At 50.7% G+C, this 26,416-nt stretch overlaps 1 protein-coding gene across 2 annotated transcripts; it reads left to right on the top strand.

Moving 5' to 3' along the window:
- Positions 1-556: 556 nt before the first annotated feature.
- On the top strand, positions 557-26,393 carry RABL6 (RAB, member RAS oncogene family like 6). 2 transcript variants are annotated; one of them, XM_083161149.1, is made up of 16 exons: positions 557-712; positions 2,842-3,263; positions 10,626-10,760; positions 11,863-11,910; positions 12,340-12,395; positions 15,185-15,276; positions 15,781-15,921; positions 16,267-16,372; positions 17,952-18,055; positions 20,126-20,466; positions 20,749-20,899; positions 20,990-21,181; positions 21,932-22,136; positions 22,269-22,437; positions 22,523-22,578; positions 24,294-26,393. In XM_083161149.1, exons 2-16 carry the CDS (start codon positions 3,134-3,136, stop codon positions 24,495-24,497), a joined length of 2,130 nt encoding a protein of 709 aa, XP_083017275.1. In that variant the 5' UTR covers positions 557-712; positions 2,842-3,133; the 3' UTR covers positions 24,498-26,393. The 2 variants fall into 2 exon arrangements, with proteins under 2 accessions (XP_083017275.1, XP_083017274.1); XM_083161148.1 differs by having other exon boundaries at positions 20,746-20,899.
- The last annotated feature ends 23 nt before the right edge of the window (positions 26,394-26,416 follow it).

Here is a 26,416-nt window from a genome sequence, read left to right as displayed (position 1 = left end):
GCTGTACCTCAGGGGTATAATATGGGCTGTACCTGTAGTGCCGCAGGGGTCTAATATGAGCTGTAGTGACACTGGGTGATGTACGGTGACACGGTGCTGTACTGCAGGGGTATAATATGAGCTGTAGTGACGGTGATGTACGGTGACACGGCGCTGTACTGCAGGGGTATAATATGAGCTGTAGTGACGGTGATGTACGGTGACACGGTGCTGTACTGCAGGGGTATAATATGAGCTGTAGTGACGGTGATGTACGGTGACGTACTGCAGGGGTATAATATGAGCTGTAGTGTCGGTGATGTACGGTGACACGGCGCTGTACTGCAGGGGTATAATATGGGCTGTAGTGACGCTGTACTGCAGGGGTAAATATGTGCTGTAGTGATGGTACGGTGACACGCATAGCTCCCGGCGCTGTACTGCAGGGGTAGATTGCTGTACTGTAGTGACGCTGGTCGCTCACTCGCTGTACAATAACGCGGTCCCCAGTGTACTCATTGCTGCGCTGTGTGGCCGCCTGGTGGTCAGGTCAGGACAGGGCAGGCGACCCCGCACTGCGCATGCGCCTCGCTCCTGCTGCTTCGCTCTCCGTGGTGTTTTTGCTCCTGCGGGCTCCGTAGCGGCTGCAGCGTCTCTCCTCCTTCTTGCTGCTCCCGGGAGGAGGAAGGAAGATGGCGGCGCCGCAGCTCCGGCTGGCAACGGGAGAGAGAGAGTAAGGCAGCGGCACCGGGGGTAGGGTGTGTGGGTCGGAGGTGACCCGGGTGTGGGTGGGGCCCCACACACCACATAGTTGTTACATGCCCATACATATACACATCATACCCACATGCATGGGCACAGCTCCCTGTCATACGTGTCCCTATACACATCATACTCACATATATGTTCTAATGCACAGCTCCCTGTCATACATGTTCTACTGCACTGATCCCTGTCATACGTGTCCCTGTATACATCATACTCACATACATGTTCTAATGCACAGCTCCCTGTCATACGTGTCCCTATACACATCAAACTTGCATACATGTTCTAATGCACAGCTCCCTGTCATACATGTTCTGCACTGCTCCCTGTCATACGTGTCTTTATACACATCATACTCACATACATATTCTACTGCACAGCTCCCTGTCATACGTGTCCCTGTACACATTATACTCACATACATGTTCTAATACACAGCTCTTTGTCATACATGTTGTACTGCACAGCTCCCTGTCACACGTGCATTACTGCTCACCTTCCTGTCACACATGCTCTACTGCTCACCGTCCTGTCGCACGCGCCCTACTGCTCACTGTCCTGTCGCACGCGCACTGCTGCTCACTGTCCTGTCGCACGCGCACTGCTGCTCACTGTCCTGTCGCACGCGCTCTACTGCTCGCCTCCCTGTCGCACGCGCTCTACTGCTCGCCGCCCTGTCGCACGCGCTCTACTGCTCGCCGCCCTGTCGCACGCGCTCTACTGCTCGCCGCCCTGACGCACACGCTCTACTGCTCGCCGCCCTGTCGCACGCGCTCTACTGCTCGCCGCCCTGTCGCACGCGCTCTACTGCTCGCCGCCCTGTCGCACGCGCTCTACTGCTCGCCGCCCTGTCGCACGCGCTCTACTGCTCGCCGCCCTGTCGCACGCGCACTACTGCTCGCCGCCCTGTCGCACGCGCACTACTGCTCGCCGCCCTGTCGCACGCGCACTACTGCTCGCCTCCCTGTCGCACGCGCTCTACTGCTCGCCTCCCTGTCGCACGCGCACTACTGCTCGCCGCCCTGTCGCACGCGCACTACTGCTCGCCGCCCTGTCGCACGCGCACTACTGCTCGCCGCCCTGTCGCACGCGCACTACTGCTCGCCGCCCTGTCGCACGCGCACTACTGCTCGCCGCCCTGTCGCACGCGCACTACTGCTCGCCGCCCTGTCGCACGCGCACTACTGCGCATCCCACTGTCGCACGCGCACTACTGCTCACCCCCCTGTCGCACCTGTACTAATGTACATCACCCCTACAAATATTGTACTAAATATTGCCTTTTCATACATGTTCTGTTGCACATTACTTACATGAGTGTTTGTTTACACACCTCCCTTCTACATATTCTGACACACAGGACATTTTTTGCACGTGTTCTAATGCATAATGTATATAAGTAGCATACTAGCACATCCTGGGAAGGAAGCAGTATTCCACGGCAGCCAGTCAGAGACACGTGATGTGTTGCTATGTTACAGCCAGTGTGCTCTTATAGTCCTGGTTCTGTAACTGAGACGCAATCCGTGTACAACATCATGCAGTGCAGGGGAAATCGTTGCTTCCATCTGCACAACCCCTGGCACATCTCCTCCCAGCAGAACCCCTGGCACCTCTCCCCCTTCTGATGCCCGGCTGCAGAGTCCTTGGCCCCTTTCCCACCTTCTGGCACCCAGCTGCAGCCTGCTGATAGTAGCACAGTGTGACATCCTGCCTGCCTGGACGTAGCCCAAGCTGCTGTCACTGGGGTGGCCATTAACGTGCATTACAAGCAGGGGAGCAAAAGGCGCTGCTGTCTGAGAACCACTTAAACTTAAAGTTACAATAGTGCTATACACTATATATATTCCAACAAGGCACCCACATTAAGTGGCACTGAGGATACATCCAGGAGAATCTGGTGCTCGCTGTGAACCCTAGTTTGCCTTTATATGTGACGCATTTCAACCTTGCTGCCAGGGATTGCCCTGCGTTCACAGTGAGAGCCGGGCGTACAGAGGTGTCACCTCTGTACGAGGAGTCCCTAAACCAGAGGCTCCTGAATAGCTCACTATCCATTGGTAGCACAAACTTACTGTGTTTCTCTCCCAATAGGACCTGTGACTCTGGTGTTGGCAGACTCTGCGGTTCCCTCCAACCATCCCGTCGTCGCTGACCATTTGTTCCCTGGCTAAGAACAGCGAACAGAAACTATTGTTTTACCTTTGAGAAATATGGTGTCTCGAGGCTTGTGATGTCCGATATCCACCTGACGCCTTACCATCGATATTCTCTCCCGCCTGATACTTGTGCATGGAGTGATACCTCTCCACCAGGGTCCGACATTGAGAGGCACCAGACTTCCTGTTGATCGAGTGGGCTCCTCCCCATTTAACATAAAGAGAAGATGTTTTCGGCGTTGAAGAAACTGGTGGGGTCGGATGTGACGGCTCTGAGAGACAAGAACATTCCTGCGGGGCTGCAGTCCATGAACCAGGCCCTGCAGAGAAGGTTTGCCAAAGGAGTACAATATAACAGTAAGCAGTGTCTGCTACATTACTACACTGGGATCTGGTTAGCATGCCGACGGAGGGGATGCCGACGCTGGTCAGAAGACCAGAGCCTGGATCCCGACACCGCTCGCAATGCCGGTGCTTGAATCCTGACTGTTGGCATCCCAAAGGATACCAGGGTGGATTAAGAGGTATACGGTCATTAGTAGTGTTCACTCTAGGATGGAGACCGGGCAGGGCGTCGGGGGGCGGTCCCGGGCCGCCGGCGTCGTCAAAGGGGGTGGGACCGGCCCCTCCGAAGCCACTATGCTGCCGGGGAAGCGCCGGGCATCGCCGTGAGGCTGTTTTAGCGGGGCGCTGCGAGAGGGGCAGGGCGCATTTTGCCCTTTAAAAATCGGGCAGGGCGCAGCTAAAACAGCCTAGCGGGAACACTAATTAGGTCGACATGGTTGGAAGGTTGACCCAAGCCTTGGGTCAAGAGTGTCTAGGATGACAGTCAAAAATTCGGCATGGGTTTTTCACTTCTTTTTTTTTTTCAGCCGACAAGCGCCGACGGCTGCATTTCATGCCCTACCATCCACTAGAGGGCGTGGAGGGAGAATATAAAATTGTGTCAAGCGATGCACCGTGCCCGAAGCATGGGGAGCGCAACGGTGCACTGACATTCGGGACAAACAAAAAGTTAAACACCCATGTGGCCCTTTTGACTGTGGACCTAAGCAGTGTCGACCTTTAGTAGTCGACCCAATGTATGTCTACCTTTGTGTGGTCTACCCAATTACCTATACCTGGGTTAAGGTTAGGCTGTGGTCCTCTGCCCGCCGACATGCCAAGTTTCCAGTAACATCCCACTACACTGCCTGTCTGTTTCCATGGTGACAGTTCTTATATTCACATATTTTATTGCGTCGGTTTGTTACAGTGTTTGCTTGATTTTGTTTTATTTAAAGCCAAGTTATTGCTAGACCCATCATTATTAATAATCCGCCTTATTGGCCTGGGTCACGCAGTAAAGGTGACTTTTTAGAAATGTCCTTTAAACCAGCAGCTCTGTCTGCATCGAATCGGTGCCTTTCGGTACTTGTGAGTTATCCGGGCTCCCGATTTTGGGTACTTGCGATTTGCATGCGATTTGCTATCCGTTTCATATCCCCTTAGCGTGAAGCGTGGCAATCAACGTGAACCCGAAGCGTGGCGAGCGCAGCGAGCCCGCGAGGGGCGGCGGTACGCGTCCTCCGACCTTTTCATGCCCTACTATCCACTAGGGCGTGGAGTGAGAATAGAATAGTGTGGCGAGCGCAGCGGACACCTTCACAGGTATCCGCGTGCCCTTGCGGGCTTCACAGGTGTCCGCGTCCCCTCGCGGGGCTCGCTGCGCTCGCCACGCTTCGGGCTCGGTGGCTCGCTGCGCTCGCCACACTATTCTATTCTCACTCCACGCCCTAGTGGATAGTAGGGCATGAAAAGGTCGGAGGACGCGTACCGCCGCCCCTCGCGGGCTCGCTGCGCTCGCCACGCTTCGGGTTCACGTTGATAGACACACTTTGGGGATAGTGGGGTAATGAAATGAATAGCAAATCTTATGCAAATCGCATGCTAAATCGCATGCGATATCGCATGCGATATCGCATGCGATCTAGTACCAAAAACGGACGCCCAGATAACTCACAAGTACCTGCCTTTCCTTGCCTCCGTTTCCTGTCCCTCGGAACCTCCCCACACGAGACCACAGTTAGACACGAAATCCGCCAGACCGGCTCCCGATGGTAACTTGGCAGATTCTGCTCACAGCCTGCGGAGCTGCACACAGAGGCAGCTCTCGGCTAATTGAATCTGCCCCATAGCGGGTAATGTTAGATGGTTCTGTTGAACGCATGTGGAGATACATAGGAAATTTCACTATTAAATTCATAGGGGTCGATCCTATTAATTGCGAAGGGTACAAGGTGCTGTTCCAACGGCGTTTGAATGTCAGCACTTGATTTCGCACCCTTCGCAGGTTGATTCTACTCCGAATTTGCTCAAAATTGCTCCCTACCCTTTGGGGGGCAGCAAGCTCTTCTATGCGAATTCCGTCCGGGTTAAAGAGATGTCTAGTTTAATTAATTGTGGCTAGTAGGATCGACCCCATTGAGTTTTTAAGGCTTAAATAATATATTTTTCATGTGATTCCATAAAGGAAGATTAATAATGTTATTATTTTTGGGCCATTTTTTATACATTTAACATTAATTTCACTAAAGCTGAAGCATAAAGAGACTTCCATAAATAAAGCCTGTCATTGATGAGGCTTCATCGCCTCGTGATCTCCATGTGACCGTGTAACTGTCTGATGCGAATTCCACACAGAGCCTGGGGCACACCTAACGGGGACTAAGCGGCTCCAGTGGGCGGCTCCCTCTACGTCACCACCTCTGTCCTGTCCAATTGTACATTCTGTTTATTATGTACTCGTCCGTCTGCCGTTCAGCAGCGACCCAAACCCTGCGCCCCGCTCTCCCGCCAGCTGTCCCGTTACCATGCTGCTCCCCTTCATTTGTATACCGCCATTGTGCTATGTGCTGGATTCAGGGCCGCACTTGGTCGATGAACTTGCTCAGCATTTACTTTCAAGTGCGCGCTCGCAAAAAATTCAGATATTTGTGGCGCAAGTGTCAGAGCCTGCACTGTTGCGATTGGGAGTTTGTGGCTGGTGACTAATAGCGCATGTAAATATGGTTGCAAGCATAAGGCGCCATGGTCAGACAGAGATGGTGCAACGCACGTATAAGTATTACAGCGTTCATAAATACCAACAGCGTCAGTCTTAGACTTGGCACATACAGCGACATGGTTGTATGCGTGCGACGATGTATGCGAGCTCCTAGGACTAGCGACCACCAGTGTGCTGCTGAGTGCGACTCTGAATTGGGCTCCGTATGTGGTTGTGCTCGGAGTCCCTGTAATGTCCTATATAACAGACTGAGATAGATTCGCAGCTGCAGTGCAGTCAGATCCGTTACCTGAGCTGAAAGTATAATGTTACTCTGCATTTTTATGTCACGCCGTCGCTTACTATGATGTGAGTGGTGGTCATTACTTATGTTTCAGCTTCAGGACCCCTTTTATTCCTCCTGTTGTTAGAGAATGAAATAAGGTACTTGTTTCCTAGCACGGTGCCCACGATTTTTATCTTATGCCATCGGGTCTATCTGATCGCATCGCATGCGATGCGATCAGACCCTGATTTTTAATTGTACAGCCACCATGATGGGTGATTACTATGTTAAATGCACCCCCATTGTTAATGCCACCCCCACTATCAACGCCAACCTGAAGCATGGCGAGCCCCCGAGAGGTGGCGGTACGCGTCCTCCGACCTTTTCATACCCCCACTATCCACATCGGCGTGGAGTTGATTTTATATAGTGTGCACCGAGTTCAAAGCGTGGCGAGCGGACGCGGATTACTTCACATGTATTGCGCGTCCCCTCGCTGCGCTCGCCATGCTTCGGGCTCGGTGACTCGCTTCGCTCGCCACACTATCTAAAATCTACCCCACGCCGACATGGATAGTGGGGGTATGAAAAGGTCGGAGGACACGTACCGCCGCCACTCGCGGGCTCGCCACGCTTCGGGTTGGCGTTGATAGTGGGGGTGCATTTAACATAGTAATCACCCATCAGGGTGGCTGTACAATTAAAAATCGGGTCTGATCGCATATTAAAATTGTACAGTGCGCTCTTAAAACTCTAATATCGGGTCCCATCGCATACCTTAACTAATGGTATGCGATGGCATACGACGGACGCCGTGCTAGGAAACAAGCACCTGAAATAATATATAGCGCTAATTGTTATTGCCGCTTAACGAGCTGTTACAGTAAGGTAGGGTGGACTGGTCCAGCATGGGGGATGCTGGAAAGGAAGTACTCCCTTACTCTCTGCTACAGTGTCCAGCACGTAGGGAATGAGACTCGCATAGGCTGAGTACACTGAGAGCTTGCTGGTGGGGATGCGGATCTCTAGAAAGTTCAGCATCTATGGCATTATTCCTGTTGTTAGATGGGGGTGGGGCTACCCCAGAGACCGGTGCCTGTACTGTTGGCTCCTCCTCTGTGACAGAAGCCTGATGCTGCAGGAGAATGCCCCACTGCAGCATCCAGCTTCTGTCACTGTGGAGGAGTCAGCGTTTTGAAGTCTCCTCCCATAGCAACGCCACTGCTGTGTGGGGCTGCTAAGTCTAACTTAACCTGTCTGTGTATGAAATTATATCATAAAGGCTGATTCTAAGTCGCACCCAAAGTGGGCTGCATTGGAAGCCAGATTTACTACTCATGTACGCAAGTGGAAACCAGTGCCGCCCGTAGATTTTACGCCCAGCTTTGAAGCCATTATCATTAGTATGGGCACATGCACTGCTCATGCCAAGTGCAAGAGATCTCAAAAACAGGCACCTGATTCACCAAATCTCTCTACATGTTGCATCTGCCCCCTGCAGTGCGACATGGTTATGTCCATTTGCTAAAAAAAATGTGCTCTGCGATCAGGTCTGAATAACCCCCAGTGTCCTTCATTGGCCTGAGGCTAAAATGCTTTCCTTGCACATAATGTATCGGGTAGTGTCCATAGAACCAGAGTCCCCAGCACACACCGGTAACAGCCCAGCTACAGTATATCCGAGCGTACGTGGGAGCCGGCAGATAAAGCCCCCTCTGCTCTCTATGACATCATGGCTTGTATGGGCAGCCTTTGGTGAAGCCACATTCCAGTTGTGTTTAGTTTAGTTACAATCCAGGTCCGTTTAGGATTCCCCGCCCTGGGGTGTAAATAGAGATTGTGCGTCTGAGATAAGATGGAAAATTCTGCCCTTTCTGTCCAAGGATGACTGGAATGACGTCCGCAGTGGGAAGTACTGAGCCTCCTTGCTGGGCGAATGCTTCTGTATCACAGTAAACTACTAATGGGGAATTCTGCGCATGAAATGACAGGAGATCGGCGCAATAAATAATTGAATTGCACCTTTGGTCCCTGTCTGCGCAGTTCAATATAAACACTACGGGTTGGTGGGTAAAGGTGGGAGATGGCTAATGTGGCTGGCTGCTTACTGCGCTTGGGCCCTTATCCAGGTACGGACGCAGATGTCCGAAAATCACAAACGGGGGATTTCTGGACTTCCTCACGTGTGCGACATGTGTGCATATGCGTACTTTAAAGTGCAATCGCATCCCAGAGTGGTCTGGTTAATGCTGGCGTGCCTGTTTTCAGGTAGAAATGGCCATCGGTGTAGTCGCCATCGATGGTAACCAGCCATCGATAGTCGTATACAATCTGATGGATAACCATTGATAGTTTTAGCTATCGATGGTCATCCATTATCTTTGACGGAATGGCCCGTGGGCCTATCGATTCTAGGGGACAGGACCTCCGGGTGTCGGGAGCTTCGTCTCCCGGCACCTTAGAAAAAAGGAAACATCGGTTCTCCTTTGCCAACGATGTAGGGAAACCATCTGGTTCTCCCACATCGATGGCAAAAGTATTCAAAATTAGCCATAAACCATTGATGATTTCAAATCGTCGAAAGTCGATGGTCATCCCTATTTTCAGGGCAGCTGCGAGATATCAACGCGAATCCTGTGATGACATTGCAGTTAGAGTGCGATCACATTTCTTGGCGTCCCTTAACATGCCGTGCAGCCTTGCCCTGCGTTCAGCGGCCCCGGCATGCGATACTAAGAATAAGGCCTTTCAGATGACAGTCCTCAATGCACCCTCTGCCATCGGTCTGACTCCCATAGCCCCGCGTGCGCAGCGATTCCTGGTGCTTGGTCTAATACAATCAGAGTGACCATCTGAAGTGTGAGTATGGGTGCATTCTAGTAACTGATAGTGTGACTCGCCTTGGGCCCCCATACACTATGCGATTTTGGGAAGATTTCATCCGATTTCGGCACTTTGGGCGGATAACTGGGTGAAATCGTCCCAAAATCGCAGATGTGTGACATCTGATCCGATCCGATGCGCGGTCCCGTGTGGGATAAGGGAGGTCGGACGGTCAGCACATAAGATCACGTCCGACCTCCAGACTGACTGGGGGGAGCAGCAGCGCTCCATAAGGGGGACGCCGGAGCAGGCAGTGGGTCCCGACGCTTTAAATAGCTGGCGGCGCCGGCGAGTGCTGACCTGGCCGGGTGGTGTGATCAGCAGCGCTGCGGGATGGGCAGTGCAGTGGCGGACTGGCGGGTATTAGATTTTTAAAATACCTGTCAAATGACTGGCCGTTCTCTGATTGGCTGAGAGCTCCCGGGGAGCTGCCGGGCGTCTCAGGCGAATTGGGTCCGACTAGTCCTAAGGACAAGTCGGCCTAATGTATGGGGGCCTTTAGTAGATCCATCCCATACAAAGCTGTTTCCATGACAATAGAAGGTATTCTAGGAATGCGTAACACTGCCCATACCCTGAAGCTGCTGGACAAGGGACCGTTTAGTCTACAAATAGAATTGTGGGAATGGTTTCCTATTATACCTGTCTGTTCTATCCATTGGATCTTCTTACCGGAGTCTGCAGGTGATTTGTGAAATTATCACAGATCGATGTCCATGCGCAATTCACTCGCCATCGGATGATTCTCCCATTCTGTGCAATTGTAAGTCTGCCCCTGTCGGTCACCTGCGACAGAATTCGGGTGATCGAGGTCACCCTCCCTGAAAACAGGCGGTTACCACCACAAAAGCTTCCTATCAATCAAGCTCCGTGCCCTTTGCGTTTACAATCCGTACACTTCTCCTGTCTCTATTTCCCAATGCACAATGCGAATGGTATGCGTGCGTAGTCATTCATTTATCACTGTTGTGCGGATTCGCAATCCAATCTAACTCTGAATCAGCCCCCTAGTGTGTTTACATTGTGCAAGGTTTTTTGGGGGCGTTAGCGATATATCGGGTGTAGGTAGCGCATACACGCTGAACGATGAGCTGAAAATCATTAGAGACTTGGCTGCATGTACAACCAACCTGAAGACGTGACGTATCGCTCACTGGAGAGCGCCATAGGGCGTACACACTGGGTGATGTAAACGATTTAAAAGTCCCCGATCTGTCAGAATCGGGAACATCGTGCAAAATATCGTCTGATGTGTATCCAGCTTAACACTTTTGTTAATTGTTATTAATGTTATTGATACCAATGCAATGTTGATTACCCCTGGCATACAATGTGAGGGGATTGGCAAAGATGAAATGGGCCAGATATTCTGGGAAGTATGATACCCCTGATGTGGTCTGCTTATATTAGTATACGGAGATATAATGGATCGGTATGACACCTTCATCTCTCCGGCCAGTCAGCTTTGTTGGGTGTTTTGTATTACTGGGTAATATCCAGCTAAATTGCCATCCGTGTTTTCCAGTGAAAATTGTCATCCGAGGGGACAGAAACACCGGGAAGACCACTCTCTGGCATCGGCTGCAGGGGAAGAAGTTTGTGGAGGAATATATTCCCACTCAGGAGATCCAGGTCACCAGCATCCACTGGAACTACAAAAGTAAGGGACACCATGTGTGTGTGTCTGCCGGTGACCCACCGATGTCCCCTGTTTCTATATGTCCCATGTGTGTGTCGCCTCCTCCCCCTCCTCTGTATACCCCAGCCCTGTGTGTGTCTGCCAGTGACCCCCTGCTGCCCCCTGTGTGTGTGTGTGTGTGTGTCTCTGCTGGTGACCCCCGCTTCCCCTTGTATGTGTGTGTCTCTGCCAGTGACCCACTCTGCCCCCTGTGTCTATATGTCCCGTGTGTGTGTGTCGCCCCCCTCTGTATACCCCAACCCTGTGTGTGTGTCTCACATGCCCAGCTGTCCACGATCACCAAGCAGCTTAGGGCAGGGTCTCCCGCTCCCCGGACATGTCGGCCTCCTCTGCCGGTAATGGTTAGGCTGCTATAGTGCGCAGGTTATCGCATTACGCTGGTAAAGGAAGCTTCTATCCTGGGGGTGATGTCATAGCTCTCCAAGCCACAGAGTCATTATAGCATGCACGCCGTCCCAGTGATGTCACAGCACAGCATTGTACAGACATATACAACTGAGTTTATCCATTGCATGTCACCGCGCACGCTTCTTATGGTGTTGTGGCTGAGACCCACGCTTCCGGCAATGTATTGTACAGGCACTGGGCATTCCTGGGTGCTGCTCTTTTTCCCTAAACTGATGTACCACTACCATTCTGCCTATAGGAGCGCCAAACCCAAAGTTGCGAACTTGGGATCACCGGATCAGCCGCTTGCTGCTGTATGATATTCCTTATATGTTACTAGCCATGCACAGCAATGTTATCATGAAGTATAATAAACGGCATCCGGGGAAGAGCGTATTGCAGCATTGGCACAGTCACTGACGCCCGCCACGTCCTGTCTATTACAGTAACTGTAAGGCGCTGACCTGGAAATCGTAACGGAGAGGCAGCAAGGAATCCATAATGGTTAGAATGGGAAGAAATGATCCTTCTATAAAACCCACAATGTAAATGGTGCCCCTGCCATGGGCCACATGTCCTAACTGTCTAACAGGGCCACAGTGTTCAATTCAGGCACCAGGTGGATGGAGTTGGTCTAGGCCGCTGTGTAATGTGTCTCTGTTCTTTGTGTTTGCAGCCACTGACGATATAGTAAAGGTGGAAGTTTGGGACGTGGTTGATAAAGGTAAGACCCTCTGTTTTCCCCCGCAGTGCGCACGGGCCCACTGACGTTCTCCCTGTATTATATATACTCCGAACTGTGCGGGAAATGAGTATAACATAAATGAAGGGAAGTAGCTGTAGACAGATTTCTGGCCAGGGCGGGGGGTTCTGGAACCTCAAGGCACCGCTGTAACTATTGCAGATACAGTGAGGTTCCTACAGTAGACCCCGGCCAGTGCCGCACGTGGTTTATGCCTTCATCCCGGTGTTCGGGATTAGCCTCATCCTGCTGTATACCGCCGAACCACTTATTGTATACAGGCCAGCTCTCTAAGGGTCTTTTTCAAAATTGGGGGGATTATTTGTGCAAGTGTATCCCCCTTCTGAGGGCGGCATGTTCCCCTTCTCCGATGTTTACCGAGTGTAATACCTTTCTGTGCCCTCCTTTCAGGTAAAGGTAAGAAGAGAGGAGAAACCACCTTGAAACTGGAGAATGAACCCCAGGAGGTGAGGAGAATAAAGTCTGAGTATATTATGTGAGATTATTGGGGGGCTTTAATTCCTGATGGTAAATCTGAGTTACCCAAGCCTTATCTTTAAGCTGCGTACACACTGGAGTGACTTGCCGGCAGACCTGCCGACACGGCAGACCGGCCGGTTTAGGTAAGCATTTACACTTAATGATCGGCCTCTTGATAGGTCGGTCCTGACATCCAGCCCGGCAGGGATTTGAATTTGCCCACCCAGCTGTGACGTCATTCCCTGCAGCCAGTACACATTGGCAGATGTGCCGATACCGACGCTATATATCTGTGATTGATGTTAGTCAGATATACGCCACCCGCTCGCTATATACCGGCTGATCATTGGAACCCTTTAATATTTTTTCCAGTGTGCAGCCAGCGATAGCGTCATGTTGGTGTGTATTCACTGTGTCAGAGCGCTGCCACTAAACTGCCACCTAGTAGGAGATAATTTGCTATAAGATGACAGGGCGCATTAGCCAGATCTTCCTGTATAGGCTACCAGGGCGGCACAGTGCCACTCACCACCTGGCAAACCCTGAGAGAGGAACGCGCTGTAGTTTAAATCATTAGCAAATATTTTAGCAAGAATAAGTAAGTAAGTCAACATACAGGTGTGTGCCTGCAGTGCAAGGTGCCTCATACCTCTAGCCTCAGTACACCATGCAGCGTGAGATACCTCATACATCCAGCCTCAGTACACCATGCAGGGTGATATACCTCATACATCCAGCCTCAGTACACCATGCAGCGTGAGATACCTCATACATCCAGCCTCAGTACACCATGCAGTGTGAGATACCTCATACATCCAGCCTCAGTACACCATGCAGCGTGATATACCTCATATATCCAGCCTCAGTACACCATGCAGCATGATATACCTGATACATCCAGCCTCAGTACACCATGCAGCGTGATATACCTCACACATCCAGCCTCAGTACACCATGCAGTGTGATATACCTGATACATCCAGCCTCAGTACACCATGCAGCGTGATATACCTCACACATCCAGCCTCAGTACACCATGCAGCGTGAGATACCTCATACATCCAGCCTCAGTACACCATGCAGCGTGAGATACCTGATACATCCAGCCTCAGTACACCATGCAGCGTGATATACCTCACACATCCAGCCTCAGTACACCATGCAGCATGATATACCTCATACATCCAGCCTCAGTACACCATGCAGTGTGAGATGCCTCATACATCCAGCCTCAGTACACCATGCAGTGTGCTATAACTCATACATCCAGCCTCAGTACACCATGCAGTGTGAGATGCCTCATACATCCAGCCTCAGTACACCATGCAGTGTGATATACCTCATACATCCAGCCTCAGTACACCATGCAACGTGATATACCTCATACATCCAGCCTCAGTACACCATGCAGCGTGATACACCTCATACATCCAGCCTCAGTACAGCATGCAGCGTGATATACCTCATACATCCAGCCTCAGTACACCATGCAGCGTGATATACCTCATACATCCAGCCTCAGTACACCATGCAGCGTGATATACCTCATACATCCAGCCTCAGTACACCATGCTGCGTGAGATACCTCATACACCCAGCCTCAGTACACCGTGCAGGGTGATATACCTCATACATCCAGCCTCAGTACACCATGCAGGGTGATATATCTCATACATCCAGCCTCAGTACACCATGCAGCGTGATATACCTCATACATCCAGCCTCAGTACACCATGCTGCGTGAGATACCTCATACACCCAGCCTCAGTACACCGTGCAGGGTGATATACCTCATACATCCAGCCTCAGTACACCATGCAGGGTGATATGCCTCAGTACACCATGCAGGGTGATATACCTCATACATCCAGCCTCAGTACACCATGCAGCGTGATATACCTCATACATCCAGCCTCAGTACACCATGCTGCGTGAGATACCTCATACACCCAGCCTCAGTACACCGTGCAGGGTGATATACCTCATACATCCAGCCTCAGTACACCATGCAGGGTGATATACCTCATACATCCAGCCTCAGTACACCGTGCAGTGTGATATACCTCATACATCCAGCCTCAGTACACCATGCAGCGTGATATACCTCATACATCCAGCCTCAGTACACCATGCAGCGTGATATACCTCATACATCCAGCCTCAGTACACCATGCAGCGTGATATACCTCATACATCCAGCCTCAGTACACCATGCAGCGTGAGATGCCTCATACATCCAGCCTCAGTACACCATGCAGCGTGATATACCTCATACATCCAGCCTCAGTACACCATGCAGCGTGATATACCTCATACATCCAGCCTCAGTACACCATGCAGCGTGATATACCTCATACATCCAGCCTCAGTACACCACACAGCGTGATATACCTCATACATCCAGCCTCAGTACACCATGCAGGGTGATATACCTCATACATCCAGCCTCAGTACACCATGCAGCGTGAGATGCCTCATACATCCAGCCTCAGTACACCATGCAGCGTGATATACCTCATACATCCAGCCTCAGTACACCATGCAGCGTGATATACCTCATACATCCAGCCTCAGTACACCATGCAGTGTGATATACCTCATACATCCAGCCTCAGTACACCGTGCAGCGTGATATAACTCATACATCCAGCCTCAGTACACCATGCAGCGTGATATACCTCATAATCCAGCCTCCGCACACCGTGCAGCGTGAGATGCCTCAGTACACCATGCAGCCCTACATGCCTCATTCATCTCTTGCTTGATGTGTTCAAAGGGGGATGGTGACTTGGCGCTCGATGCAGAATTCCTGGACGTCTACAAGAACTGTAATGGCGTAATCATGATGTTCGACATCACTAAGCAGTGGTACGTATCTCGTTTACACCTTGTGCTGGCTACGTCCCGTTGCTTCGCTGTGTGACCACGCTGTCGTGTAGCCGTCTTCATCTCACCAGTCATGTATTGATTTCCTAAAGCGGTTAATCTGGGTCAGATTTGGGGCCATCGTTATTACTTCCCACTGCTGGACCTAAAGGGGAGGGAAGTGATTGTTTGCCGTGGGCCTGATTCAGTGTTGTACACTAGGCCTTTTGCAGATACAGATATGCAGCTTCTTAAATAAGCGACTAACTGAATAACTCTATGGTCCCGGCACCTATGGACCTGACGCCATGTTTTGTGCGCAAGCGATCGCAGTCGTAGTATAGTTGAGCGTGCATAAATGCGTAGAGTCGCCATTATGGTCCAGGAGCATGGACAGCCACGGACGCAACACTCTGAATCAGCCCCCTTGTCTTGCTTTGTGTACACATGCAGTAGTATAGAAGTGAAGTCTGACCGTCTGCTTTCTTTTGGTGCGTTGGGTGTCAGGACCTTTACCTACATCACACGGGAGCTACCCAAGGTTCCCAGCCATGTGCCGGTGTGTGTGCTTGGCAATCACCGCGATATGGGCGAGCACAGAGTTATCCTGCCGGATGATGTGCGAGATTTTATCCAGAGCCTGAACCGGTGAGTAATAATTGTACCGGATGTGACCCGTGGCGGGCATGTCGGTGTGTGAGCCGCTTCTTACCCCTGCACTACCACCTAGGTAGCCGAGCTGCCACCGTCTGCATGCAGGGGGCAGTGCAGTCACTTCCAGCTTGTGATTGGTCCTCCCTCCATCCTCATGTAGCTGGTGAACGGTGGTGCCCAATGATAACGGTGCAGGCGTCACGCTACCAGGTGGTTGTGCATCTGTAATGTGTGGCGGGCAGCGGTGGTCTCCCTCCAGCCCAGATCCTGTTCTGTGTTACCTTATTACTGTGTACAGTAGATAACCACCCCATCCCTTCTCCTCTGCTTCCCCCACAGACGCCCCGGCTCCTCCTACATCCGCTATGCTGAGTCTTCCATGAAGAACAGCTTTGGGCTGAAGTATTTACACAAATTTTTTAACATCCCTTTCCTCCAGCTCCAGGTGAGATCCCTGGATGCCAGCTACCGCTTCCCCTCCTCTACTAGGCCTGACGGAGGCAGTGCTGCTATTGCTGTGTATAGATCAGTGTTCTGCTGTCAGGGGTCACAACATGATTGTCTCCTCCCCTTTCCCTCTCTCGCTCAGTCCCACACTGTCCCCTCCCCCTATCCTCTTACTTACTCCACCCCCTCTCCTTCTATCCCCTCCTCTTCTCACCACTCCCTTCCACCTCTCTAACCTCCCTCTTCTCTCCACATCTTGTTCTTTTTCCCTACCTCTCTCCCCCCTCTCTCTCCCCCCTCTCTCTCTCCCCCCTCTCTCTCCCCCTCTCTCTCCCCCTCTGCCTCGCCTACCTCTCCCCATTCTGCCACCTTTCTCTCTCTCCCCGTCTGCCTCACCTACCTCTCCCCAACCTGCCACCTTTCTCTCCCTCCCTCTCTTCCCATTCCTTTCCCCCTTCCTTCTCTCCCTCTTTCCCTCCCTCTTTTCCCATTCCTTTCTCACTTCCTTCTCTCCCCGCTCCCTCTTTCCCTCCCTCTCTTCACATTCCTTTCCCCCCCTTCCTTCTCTCCCCTCTCCCTCTTTCACTCCCTCTCTTCACATTCCTTTCCCCCTTCCTTCTCTCCCCTCTCCCACTTTCCCCTCCTCTTCCCATTCCTTTCCCCCCTTCCTTCTCTCCCTCTTTCCCTCCCTCTCTTCACATTCCTTTCCCCCTTCCTTCTCTCCCCTCTCCCACTTTCCCCTCCTCTTCCCATTCCTTTCCCCCTTCCTTCTCTCCCCTCTCCCCCCCCTCCTCTTCCCATTCCTCTCCCCGTTCCTTCTCTCCCCTTTCGCTCCCTCCCCTTTTTCCTCTCGCTCTATCCCTTCTCTCACTTCCCCCTCTCTCCCCCTCCCTTTCTTCCCATTTCTCTCTGCTCATTTCTCTACTCCCTTCTTCCAGTCCTTCTCCCCCCCTTTCGCTCCCTCCCCTTATTCCTCTCGCTCCCTCCCCTCTCCTCCCCCTCCTAACTTATTACATTTATCATTGCCGTCTCCTATACCAGTAACATATAGTACCCGCAGATAGCACAGTGATTTAGTAGTAGATTCTGGCACGGTGGGGTCTGTGGTGTAATTACCGTGTGTACACCTGAGCCTGGCTGTGCATCTGGAGTTACAGCTGCCTCTCAGCAGAACCCAGCAGAGAGTCTGGTGTTACACCCCCGTGGCTGCACCTGTAAAGTGACACTGCGGGGACACGATACCTGGACGCTCTTACTTATTTATTTCCCAGCAGAATCTGACACTTTTAACCCCGTTGCTGCTGGGGACTGCTGTGGCGTATTTGCAGTGACTTTGGGTCACGCCCTCCCAGGCGGGGTGGGGTTAAAGGTTCATGTTCATCCTAATGGGAGTCTCGCTGGGGAGGGGACAATGCTGATAGGGATTAGAGGGTACCTGGCTGGCTCTGTCAGACATCGGAGGAGTAGAGGTAAGTGCGTCCCGATCTGTCACTGATGCTGGAGTCATTCCTTAATACTGTCACTGTCGGCAGCAGACATTGCGCCCAGTAACCTCCTCTCTCTCCTTGTGCCCCCAGCGAGAAACCTTGTTACGTCAGCTGGAGACGAATCAGCTGGACATCGACGCCACCCTGGAAGAGCTGTCCGTGCAGCAAGAGACGGAGGACCAGAACTATGAGATGTAACCTACACCCCCATATACCCCAATGCCCCGTGTTATGTAGGCCATGAGGGGGGGGGGCATCATCACCGGGTGCCACGTAGGCCAGTGCCCCTTGTTATATAGGCCACCAGGGGGAGGGCGGGCACCATCACTGGGTGCCACAGAGACCAGTGCCACGTGTTATATAGGCTACAAGGGGGAGGGCGGGCACCATCACTGGGTGCCACGGAGACCAGTGTCCTGTGTTATATAGGCCATCAGGGGGATTGCGGGCACCATCACTGGGTGCCACGGAGACCAGTGCCCCGTGTTATATAGGCCACGAGGGGGAGGGTGTTATCACTGGGTGCCACAGAGACCAGTGCCCCGTGTTATATAGGTCACATGGGTATTATCAGTGGGTTCTACGGAGACCAGTGCACACTAACTATTGCTGCCATTCCCAGGCATATGAGCTTCCCTAGTGCAGTAGATCCCAGTGCTACTGGTGCTATGCCAGCTGGTCTTACTGGGAGCAGTGGTCTACTATACAGCTCTAGTGTCTGGTCCTAGAGGATTACTGTGTTTTATACTGTCCTTACCTCTGTACTGTCTGGTCCTAGAGGTTTACTGTGTCTTATACTGCCCTTACCTCTGTACTGTCTAGTCCTAGAGGTTTACTGGTCCTAGAGGATTACTGTGTCTTATACCGCCCTTACCTCTATACTGTCTAGTCCTAGAGGTTTACTGGTCCTAGAGGATTACCTTGTCTTATACCGCCCTTACATCTGTACTGTCTGGTCCTAGAGGTTTACTGTGTCTTATACTGCCCTTACCTCTGTACTGTCTGGTCCTAGAGTTTACTGGTCCTAGAGGATTACCTTGTCTTATACCGCCCTAACATCTGTACTGTCTGGTCCTAGAGGATTACCTTGTCTTATACCGCCCTTACCTCTGTACTGTCTGGTCCTAGAGGATTACTGTGTCTTATACTGCCCTTACCTCTGTACTGTCTGGTCCTAGAGGTTTACTGTCTTATACCGCCCTTACCTCTGTACTGTCTGGTCCTAGAGGTTTACTGTGTCTTATACCGCCCTTACATCTGTACTGTCTGGTCCTAGAGGTTTGCTGGTCCTAGAGGATTACTGTCTGTGTCTATACTGTCTGGTCCTAGAGGTTGAACATGTCTATTATAACCTTTACCTTTGCCTTGTATGTTCCTATAGGTTTAATATGTTTAATTCAGCCCTTACCGCTGTACTGTCTGGTCCTAGAGGTTTTCTGTGTGATTCCTCCCTTATCTCTGTCTCTCTCTGTTCTGGATGTTTAATACATATAATACAGCAATTAACTCTGTATGGTCCTAGAGGTTGAGTATGTCTGAGCAGGAAGCCACAGTTATATAGTGGGAGGAGCAGGGTCCCCCCAGCAGCACAGAGTATATCAGGAGATGGGGGATGTGTCAGTGAGGACAGGGCTGCATGTGACAGGGGCAGTGACATGATGTGAGGAGGGGAATGGAGGCAGCAGGAAGCCACAGACTGAGAGTTATATAGTGGGAGGAGCAGGGTCCCCAGCAGCACAGAGTACATCAGGAGATGAGGGAGCTGTCAGTGAGGACAGGGCTGCATGTGACAGGGGCAGTGACATGATGTGAGGAGGGGAATGGAGGCAGCAGGAAGCCACAGACTGAGAGTTATATAGTGGGAGGGGCAGAGTCCCCAGCAGCACAGAGTATATCAGGAGATGAAGGATGTGTCAGTGAGGACAGGGCTGCATGTGACATGGGCAGCCACAGACTGACAGTTATATATTGGGAAGAGCCGGCTCTCCAGCTTTTACTAGTACAAGTAATTAGAGAGCAGTAGCTTAATGGCTGCATTATAAATATCACAGAAGTGTACAGTATGTAGTCTTGATCTCGCTGTGCTTTGAGCTGGCACCACCAGACATGTACAGCATCTTCCCACTCGCTCTGGGCTAATTAGCGAGATGATATCCTCTGTCTCTGCGCTTCTGTGAGATTCATGACGTCTCTCTCGTATCAGCACAATCTGTCACAGAGGTGTTTGTCTTGTTTCACAAATCTTTCCCGTATGTCCTCTACAGATTCCTGGAAATGCTAGAGAACACCCAACGTCTAGGTTCTCCCACGGCAACCAACGGACAAAGCCCCTCGCCTGGCTCCCAGTCTCCGGTGGTCCCAGTAAACTCTGGCTCCCCGGACAGCTCCGGCCCTGGAACCCCTCTTCAGATGCCAACTGTACTACCAACATCTCCTGCCCAGGCTGCCTCAGTCCCGCCTCCAGAATCAGACCTTCCTGACATCGCCAGTCCTTCTCCCGCCGCCGTGTCCTCTCCCCCTCTGTCCCAGCAACCTCAGCAGAAGCGCGGGTTCATGTCGCGGCTGTTTGGTTCCAATGCACCGGAGAGCACTCCGACCAGACCAGGTGCTTCCAGCCTTCACCAGTTCTCTATAGGGTTCTATGTGTAAAGTTTAGTATACAGTTAGTGTAATGAAAGGTTACACTGAATTATCCAATGAATTACTTGTTCTGTTAGAATAAGGCAGGTGTCACATGTATCGCGACCATACAGTATGGCATCTACGTGATTGTCACCAGGTTATTCCCTTCCCTGGCATTGTGACTTCATGGTTTTTCTCCTACTGACCGTTTGCTATAATCTCCGTTATTCTCACCCACTGACCCTGTGTCGTTCTCCGTCAGCAGAGACCGCAGCACCAGCGGAGCAGCCTGTAAAGGTCCAGAGCGTGGAAGACTTTGTTCCAGACGACAGCTTAGATCGCAGCTTCCTAGAGGACGGCTCTGCTCAGAGAGAGCAGGAGAGAGCGAACATGAGACACAGGAAAGATAGCGACAGGTACAGTAAGACACGTTGTGTAGGGGCACAGCCTGTGCGTCTCTTTCCACATTACCCTTCCAGCACGTAATGTTGCCCGTCTCATTGTAGCGACGGGGACGTGCCTGGGACAAATCCCATGGTTGCCAGCTTTCAGGATGACTTGGATCCCGATGACCGGGTAGCCACAAAGCCCACACTCGCCGTCATCCCTAGTAAGAACATCGCCCTGTCCAGCGATGACGAGGAGCCTACTCCCAGCGTGCACATCGCCAGAGATGAGGACGTGGAGATGTACACATGGTGAGAGATACACTACGGTCATATCGGTCTTTGTGTGATCACATTGTTCCTTCCATGTTAGTATTCCAGTATCAATGGGCTGGGAGTAGTAGTGTCACAATGTCATCACATTCCATGAAAGTGGCGTCACGCACACACACACACACATACATACACACACGCTCTACGCAGAGATGTAACCAGCTATAGCGCATTAAGCAGTTACCGCACACAATGCCAGCCCGTGGGGGACCACACGACTGCTGCTGGCTACAGATCCGCTTCTTCCTTCTCAGTGAATTCGGTGGCTGGTGTCCAGATGACATAAACCACAGCTGCGACTTGGCAGGTGTCTTTCGGAAATTGTCTGGGAAGTATTCTCCATGTTCTGTGAAGTATTGATTGGTATTAATTAGCTGATTGATAGTTGCCCGTCTACCGCTGGCAATTGCTTGTCAGCTTGTAAGCTCTATGTCGTGTTATCAGCTCACAAACACCACACGAGAGGAGCAGTGTTGTCCCGGTATAACCCCACAACCTCACATTGTCCTTATACTGGCATTATCCACCGAATATTAGTACATAGGCGGAACAGCCGCCCCCATAAGCGACAGGTGCGTTTTACTCGTATCTCATTGGCGCACCAGGAGGGCAGGTTTGGGCTGGAATGATAGCAATACTTCTGTGAAGGGCTTTTGAGGTTACACGGTTTATGGAATGGATTTTGGGGGTACTGTTGAGATGCCGATGACCGATATCTCCATACTTCAGGAAAGCCCCACAACCCTCTGCTCTTCAGTCTGTCCCCGAGAAACAGAACCTGGCGGGCCAGACCGTCCCCAAGAAAGGAAAAGGCAAGGTCCTGGAGGACTCGGAGAGCGACCCCGAGGGTCCGATTGCCACGCAGATGCTCTCCTTTGTCATGGACGACCCTGACTTTGACAGCGAAGATTCAAACCAGGTTTCCAAAACGCCGGTGAGTCTGAGCCCCAATCGGTAACGTGAGTTTGGTGTTTTCAGTCTTGTCGGTAAATGAAATCTGTATGGAGACTACCTCCTCCGGTGTCCGTAGTGACACGAGTAATGATTTGAGGCTTTGTTCTTCTAGGCCGTGCTCCCGGTGCTGAATAACCTGTCTGACAGCTCCAGTGAAGACATGGGCTCCTCTGTGCCTCCACCAATGGCCAAGCCCATCCTGCCCACCTTCAAGATGAGAGAAGACTCTGACTTGTTTGGTCTGGGATTTGAGGAGCAAGTGACCAAGGGCGTCGAGGAAGGTAACCCCTATATAGCAGACTTATATACAGTATACAATGACTAGTTGTCCTGGATACCTGGGATCTGATTGCTGATATTTTCCAGACCAAGGGAACAAGATCGCCAAGGAAAAATCCAAAAAGAAGAAGAAGAGCAAAGAGGTAACACTTCTTATCTTATGATGCATTACAAAAAGAAATGGGATACTCAATGGCGTAGCTAGACCCTGCACCCTTATAATTATACTCACTTCTCCTCTGTGTCGGCAACCACTGCAGAGAGAAGTAACCAGGAGAAAGAACCCATGGCATTTTTTCCCTCTGTGCACAAGGACCAAAGAGAAGTCCCCAAGAATAATGGGCAGGAGCCATTTTCCTGGGGTCCTGCGCACCCATAGTAGGGAAGTCCCCAGGAATAAGGGGCAGGCGCCATGTTCCCGGAGTCCTGCACATGCACAGTAGGGAAGTCCCCAAGAATAAGGGGCATTCACAATGTTCCCGGAGTACCGCACATTTAATTTCCTTACTCAATTTCATATCATCTGCAAATATTGCAATTTTACTCACTATGTCAATTCCTATATCATTCATGAATATATTAAACAAGGTGGGTCCCAATATTGAACTTTGCGGGGCTCCATTTTGGACCTTACCCCAGCTGGAATGTATGCCATTTACCACCACTCTCTGTCCCCAATTGTGCAACCAGTTTTTAATCCAGTTACAAATTTTATCTCCTAAATCTAAGTTACCTAGTTTCATTAATAACCTTTTATGGGACACAGTGTCAAAAGCTTTAGAGAAATCAAGCAGTATTACATCAATGTATTCCCTAAGTCCAGCCCCCTATTGACTTCCTCATAGAAGCTAATTAAATTAGTCTGACATGACCTATTTTTGACGAACCCATGCTGAGCCTATCTTACCACCACCTCCTGTTCTAAGAAATGTTGGATACTATCTCTTATTAATCTTCCTAATATTTTCCCCACAATGGATGTGAGGCTGACTGGTCTATAATTTTCAGGGTTAGTTTTTGCTACATTTTTTCCATATTGGTACTACGTTAGGTATGCGCCAGTCCCTTGGTACCGTCCCCGAGTTTATTGATTCCTCAAATATCAGATATAATGGTAGTGCTATGACAGAACTCAATTCTTTTAGTATCCTAGGGTGTATTTTGTCTGGGCCAGGAGACTTGTTACTATTTAGGTTCTGTAATCTATTTTTGACTATAGACTATAGGGGCAGGCACCATGTTCCCAGAGTCCCACACATGCACAGTAGAAAAGTCTCCAGGAACAAGGGACATGCGCCATGTTACCAGAGTCCTGCACACACATAGTAGAGAAGTCCCTAGGAACAAGGGGCATGCGCCATGTTACCAGAGTCCTGCACACACATAGTAGAGAAGTCCCTAGGAACAAGGGGCAGACACCATGTTCTTGAAGTCCTACACAAGCACAGTAGACCTCTTCTGCATTGCCAGAGATGCGTGAGTGCACACAGAGCCTGGGAACAGTTCCCCTCCTCTTATATATCCCGGCATGAGATAACTTTGTGTGGTGTAACATAAGCACACAGCAGTCCAAGAAATATTATGTTCATTTAACTCTTTATTCCATGTTTAGTTTGTGATTACGTTTTAGTCTGTGATACAGCAGGCCATCTAGTTACTAACCAAGAAACCATGGTTCCAGAGCAGGAGAGCAGGAAGACCCTTGGATTCTACTCTGTTATATAATGGGTAGGGCGGAATCAGGAGTACAGCAGGGAGCAACCCAACGTCCTTTTCCCTAATTGTAGATGGATTAAGGTTCTTCATGTTGTGTGATTCGCCTCAATCCCATCTGAAATTTTTCCCTTTCTCCCAACAGGCACCGGAAGAAGAAAAACCGACCAAGAAAAAAAATAAACATAAGAAGAGCAAAGAGAAAGAGGAGGTAAAGGATGGGAAAGAAGAGAAGAAGAAAAAGCCCAAGAAGAGCAAGGGGAAAGATGGGTTTGACGAACTGGAGGCTTTTCTCGGGGGCAGTGTACCCAGCAAACCACGTTCAGGCGAGGAATATGAAGAGCTCTAGTAACCCATTAAGATACCTTCTCCTCTGCCATTTGTCCTGATCTCTGCTTTTTAACAACACGTTCAATCTAGAGCCAGCACCACCTTGTTCTCCGGTATGGAGAGGCTCTTGGCTGGAGAACAAGCGTCTAACCGGTGGTCCTCCTGACTTTCCACCTACTCCTTGTCCTCTTCCTCCAATAGATCTTGATCATGTCTCCTTAACCAGAGCTGGGCTTGGAAGAGGAACTCTAGAGGGTGCGTATGCCTGGCTTTTGGTCACATTCAGGAGAAGACCGCTCCTATTGTCCGGCACGGTTTCCTCATGATGTACTTGGATCTAAAGGAGAACATTGTACTCCGAATCCATTCCTGGTCACCTCAGATGAAGAGCAAGAACCACCCCGGGGTGAGCGGGGGATGGTTGTCCTCGGTCACATAGTGTACAAACCAAAAACACGACGATGGCTACTCTGCACTAAACCACATGCTGCTCGATAACTCACTACACACTTCCAACCGGTCGCTTGTCGGCTAATCACTAATGAACTCATTCAGGCTTGAAGGACCAGCTCCACGGTTTTCTCTTGGTGTCCAAAGCCACCGCCACCAGCTTGTGTCTGATTGCAGCTATTTTTTCCCCCCACCCATGTAGATGTTTGTTTGTGTTCTGTGTTCATTTATATTGCCACAACTGTTTTCTTGGAAGAACACTGCCTGCCCCGTATAATGACCATTTTTGCTTTTCTCTTCATTCATATTTTATGTCCCTAAGTTTTAGGGATTTCTTTTACCATGGCTCGACTGCGTTTGGTGGTAAAATCGGGTGTCCACATCGGTGCCACGACTTTCTAGCGTAACACCAATATAACTGGAATTCCCCGGTGGAAATAGGTTCCACCAGGAGGAAGCAGAAATTGATTGGTTTTAATCAGGTTTAGAGGCGAAAGATAACTTTTTGAATTGACCATTTTTGTTCTGTGTTTTGTAGTGCGTTTGTTTGTAGTTGCTTTTTCCCCCTGAATATATGTCGGCCCACTCCCTCCATGGTTGAAGTGATACGGTACGCTCTACGACGGACGAGCACATTTTTAATTGTCCTCAAAACGGTTCAGTTTCCAGAATCATGGAACTCATTCCGGCCCCTCTCCTTGTACCCTGACACCCATCCTTACGGACCTTGGATCACGGTGCCCCCTCCCCAAGGCTTTCACCGTGGCTATTAATGACTCAATGACATGGACACGGGAACAATTGTTTCTACAGGAACACGTACAGATAATTGCCTATCAGATGCCATTTGCTTCATTGGACAGATTTGTTATGTGGGAGATGGGAAGGGCAGGCACTGTTGTGCCCCTGTGTGTGACACTCTCCCATCTGCCTCACTAACGGCGGCACGGTCATGCCGTGGGCTGGGAATGAGGAATAAAGTCATATCATGGGAGTCTAGCACTATATCCCTGGGAATTGATCATGTGACCACTGCTGCCTGCGTCCCCCATGTGTCCGGATGGGGGATAATACTTGGTGCAAGCTATATACCCCTTGTTCTGGGTCTGGATTAATGTTACAAAAGTGGGTATTATGTACTGATGTCAGATGATCGGAATATGCTTTATATACTGCATCTCCCCTTCTGCCGCCCAATTTCGACCCTTATAAGATCTGTATTGATGCACATGGATGCCAGCGAACGGGGAGAATTCCGTTCATAGTGACAGCAGCCGGGGAAATGCTCCGTTCAGTTTGTGAGATTCTGGATTGATCCGCGACCTCTGTTTGGCGCGGTAGGTCATCGCGCACAATTAGGCATCCACCTTGTCACGCGCCCCGGTACCTGGGTGGGAAATCGCAGTTCAGGACTGTTCCGCTTTATCTCATTGAATACCTGACAAAATAAATGGAATACATTGTGTGCAATGTCTGGTGTCTCACTGC

The sequence above is a fragment of the Crinia signifera genome, chromosome 9 (genome assembly GCF_055691185.1).
Source record: "Crinia signifera chromosome 9, ASM5569118v1, whole genome shotgun sequence".
Classification (NCBI taxonomy): domain Eukaryota; kingdom Metazoa; phylum Chordata; class Amphibia; order Anura; family Myobatrachidae; genus Crinia; species Crinia signifera.
The sequence above is the reverse complement of the archived record's forward strand: the minus strand, read 5'-3'. Positions and strand labels throughout refer to the sequence as shown.